The sequence below is a fragment of the Austrofundulus limnaeus genome, unplaced genomic scaffold, assembly GCF_001266775.1.
Source record: "Austrofundulus limnaeus strain Quisiro unplaced genomic scaffold, Austrofundulus_limnaeus-1.0 Scaffold680, whole genome shotgun sequence".
NCBI classification, from domain to species: Eukaryota; Metazoa; Chordata; class Actinopteri; order Cyprinodontiformes; family Rivulidae; genus Austrofundulus; species Austrofundulus limnaeus.
This window is the reverse complement of record NW_013953082.1, coordinates 20,550-23,589: the sequence shown is the minus strand read 5'-3', so window position 1 is coordinate 23,589 and position 3,040 is coordinate 20,550. Positions and strand designations below refer to the sequence as shown.

The following is a 3,040-nucleotide window of genomic DNA, read 5'->3' as shown; positions in this document are numbered from 1 at the left end:
AGTTATATGTTTAGTTATTGCACATTATTTGGATACACATTTTTAACAATTATTTTTGAAAGTTTTTTTGAGGTAAGTGAATTGATTCCAAATGTCTTATTCATGTAACATTATATATATTTTTGCCTGCTACGGTGTTCTAAAAAGCCTAAATATACATTAATTTGTTCTTTTGGTCAGTTGACACAAATTGAGATTTGATTGATTTAGTTGTTCACCCAGAMCAAAAAACCAGTGCCAGACATTTGTTATTGAAAAAGAACCTTTATTGTTGTCTCATCGTCCGTCCGTTTCCCATAAAAGTGCATCAAAGGTGATCTCGCAACATGCAAATCCCACACAGTAAAACAATGACAGAAGTGAGAGAGAGAGAGAGAGAGAGAGAGAGACACAAGTCAGCCACGCCATACACTTAGTCAGGTACACTCATCGTGGATCGCGCTGGGGTGAGCACTGCCTTGAGAGAGACAAAGAGTGGGTTGTCCATGGTCGGTTGGTTGTGGGGGTTAAAAGTCAAGTGTACAAAAGGGTTCAGTTTTAGAGAGTCTACGAGAAAGAGTGAGTGGGAAGAGAAGAAGAGAGTTTGTCTTGGCTCAAGTTGTTCCTTCAGTGAARTCAGATGTTGGTCTTGTTTCTCTGTTTAAGACTTGACCATGGCAGCGAACTCTGCATGGAGAGAGAAAAAGGGGGGAACGTTTGAGTTTAACATAATAAGACAGCTTTTCTTCGGCTTTTAACTCGTTAGCAAGAGCTAAAACAAAATCTGACAGGCCTTTCGCCTTCTAACTTTAAAAGAATCGAAGCTTACATAAATGCCTTCGAACTGAAGAGGTTTGAATGAATGTTTGTCCTTACCATCAACTCCGATCTTGCCGTCACCATCGGAGTCACCGGCCTGCAGGAAGGTCTTTGTCTCAGCATCAGTCAGAGCTCTTGCGCTGGCAGAGAAGTTCTGCAGGAACAGCCTGGAAAGGACAAGCAGAAAAGATTTATTCACACAGTAAAAGTCTGTTTTTTTGTTCTAATGTTGAACCAAAATCTTGCTTCTGAGTCGTTTAGTCGCTGAGTTTTGCTGACTCATCTTCTAGAATTCATCCAATTCATTCATTGATCATTCTAATTCAATTTAGTGTTTTTGTCCAATGTGAGAAGCTAATGCATTTAATAAGGTCCAGTACAGCAGCCTGTGCAACATGTGAAGCACCAGAGGAGGAAGCTCATGGGATGTTTTGAAGCTGGGGTTTCCTTCTGGCTTCAGTAAGGCCCAAGTTAACCCGATCCATGCCAAAGATAAGATTTTATCATCTCAGTGTGAAATCTAAGAGTCATCGCCTACTTCAGCTCATCCTCCTCAATGAAGCCGCTCTTGTCCTGGTCAATGACGGCGAAGGCCTTCTTGACGTCATCAGCAGACTTGCCAGCCAGGCCGACCTTGGCGAAGAACTCACTGTGCTTGAAAGAGTCGGCAGCTGGGAGAAGACAAGAGGACAGAAAACGTCAGACGCTGAAGACGTGTCCAACCAAAACCGAGCTGGGTTTTCTGGCTCGCTAGTTTTAAAGAAGTGCTACTTTGTTTGGTAGTAGGTCCAGATGTCAACTTTTTCAATTAGTGTACACACAACATAGAACTAAGATGCAACAGGTCATATTATTTTATGTTCAACAAGCTTTTTTTTCATTATGATCATAGAGGTGGTTTACATCTTTGATCTTCCTTGCTAAACTCTGATGACATATAAACAAAATAAATCATGCATTGGCAGCTTGATGGGTGGATTTACCTTGGCAAGCTGCGAGGGCTGCAGTGATGTCAGCTTCGTTCAGAATTCCAGCGAATGCCATTTTGAACTGAAGGAGAAGAGCAGAGGACAGAGTCATCAGCTGTGGCACAATCAGAGCAGGATGAAACAAGTTTAACTTGGACTCTAAGGAGATCTTTAAGCAYGAGGCACAGAGCTACAAGTCATCTTTAGGATGACGTGAGAATTTTTCAATTCCTTTTTGTATTCCAAGGCACACATGAGCAGAAAAGGGTAATCCAACTTTTCCAAAAAAAAAAAAAAAAAAAAAAGACTTCCAAGCCCAAAAAAAAAAAAAATTAAAATCTTCTTTACAGCTAACAAATAAATTTCTTTTCGTCCAAAAGCACATTTGTGTCCCTCTGCATGAAGACACCCCTTCCCTACAGGTCTGCAGCTCCTCAGTGAAACTCACCTTGAGGTTATCTCTAAGGCTAGAGAGGATTCGCTCAGATGAATCTGCCGGCTGCAGTGGACCCCCTCGGTCGTCCCTACGAGCTTATATACGTTTTGCCGGCCCCCGAAATATGATGCATAAGCTGTGTAATGGACACTGTGTGCAAAGAGGCTGGTTGCACAAAAATGTGTCCAGTAGACAGAGCTGTTCTATTTATATGTACATAAACGAAGATGCTTAAATGGTAGACCAAGTGTGGGSCCATGCAAAAGTGCTTGATATTGCATAAGGCTAATAATATACGCTGCTGATTGGGGTGAAACCCACTCTGCAGGCAGCCTGTTGGACTTAGCACCACAGGGAGGAGGGAGGTGGACTGCTACACTGTGCTTTCACAAACTTGCAGGCAGACTGAGCACGTTTAGGTTGTGCCAATCTGCTTTTTAATTRTTTGATTTTTCCCACAGCTGTATGATTTTGCAAGGCAGCATGAGGGCAGCTGATTTGTGTGTTTTTCACAAAGGACAGGTTTATTTTAACGTAACGCAAATATAAATGTAAGCTTTACATTTTCTTTAGGCAAATGACAATAATGAAAAACACAAAGAAAAGTTCATAAAATATGAAAGTTTTGTGAGAAAATTGCATATTAGTTGATTTTACAATATGTGCTCATTTACTTAGCTTTTTTATTACAGTTTTGATTAAATTAAACCATTCTATAGTTAATCTGCAGAAAAAAGTTGTTAGCATTAGTTTTCCTGTCAGAAAAAAACTATTGCAAAAACTAAATAAGCAAAACACTTTCAATTCTTTTATGCATTTGATTCATTTAAACTAAATT

At 40.2% G+C, this 3,040-nt stretch overlaps 1 protein-coding gene across 1 annotated transcript; it reads right to left on the bottom strand.

The window, feature by feature from the left end:
- Window positions 1-244: 244 nt before the first annotated feature.
- pvalb3 (parvalbumin 3) lies at window positions 245-2,323 on the bottom strand. The gene is made up of 5 exons (XM_014027752.1): window positions 2,215-2,323; window positions 1,782-1,848; window positions 1,337-1,469; window positions 856-965; window positions 245-666 (listed from the first exon to the last, which is right to left on the bottom strand). The coding sequence occupies exons 2-5, from the start codon at window positions 1,840-1,842 to the stop codon at window positions 641-643; spliced, it is 330 nt and encodes a 109-aa protein (XP_013883206.1). The 5' UTR covers window positions 1,843-1,848; window positions 2,215-2,323; the 3' UTR covers window positions 245-640.
- Window positions 2,324-3,040: the final 717 nt, after the last annotated feature.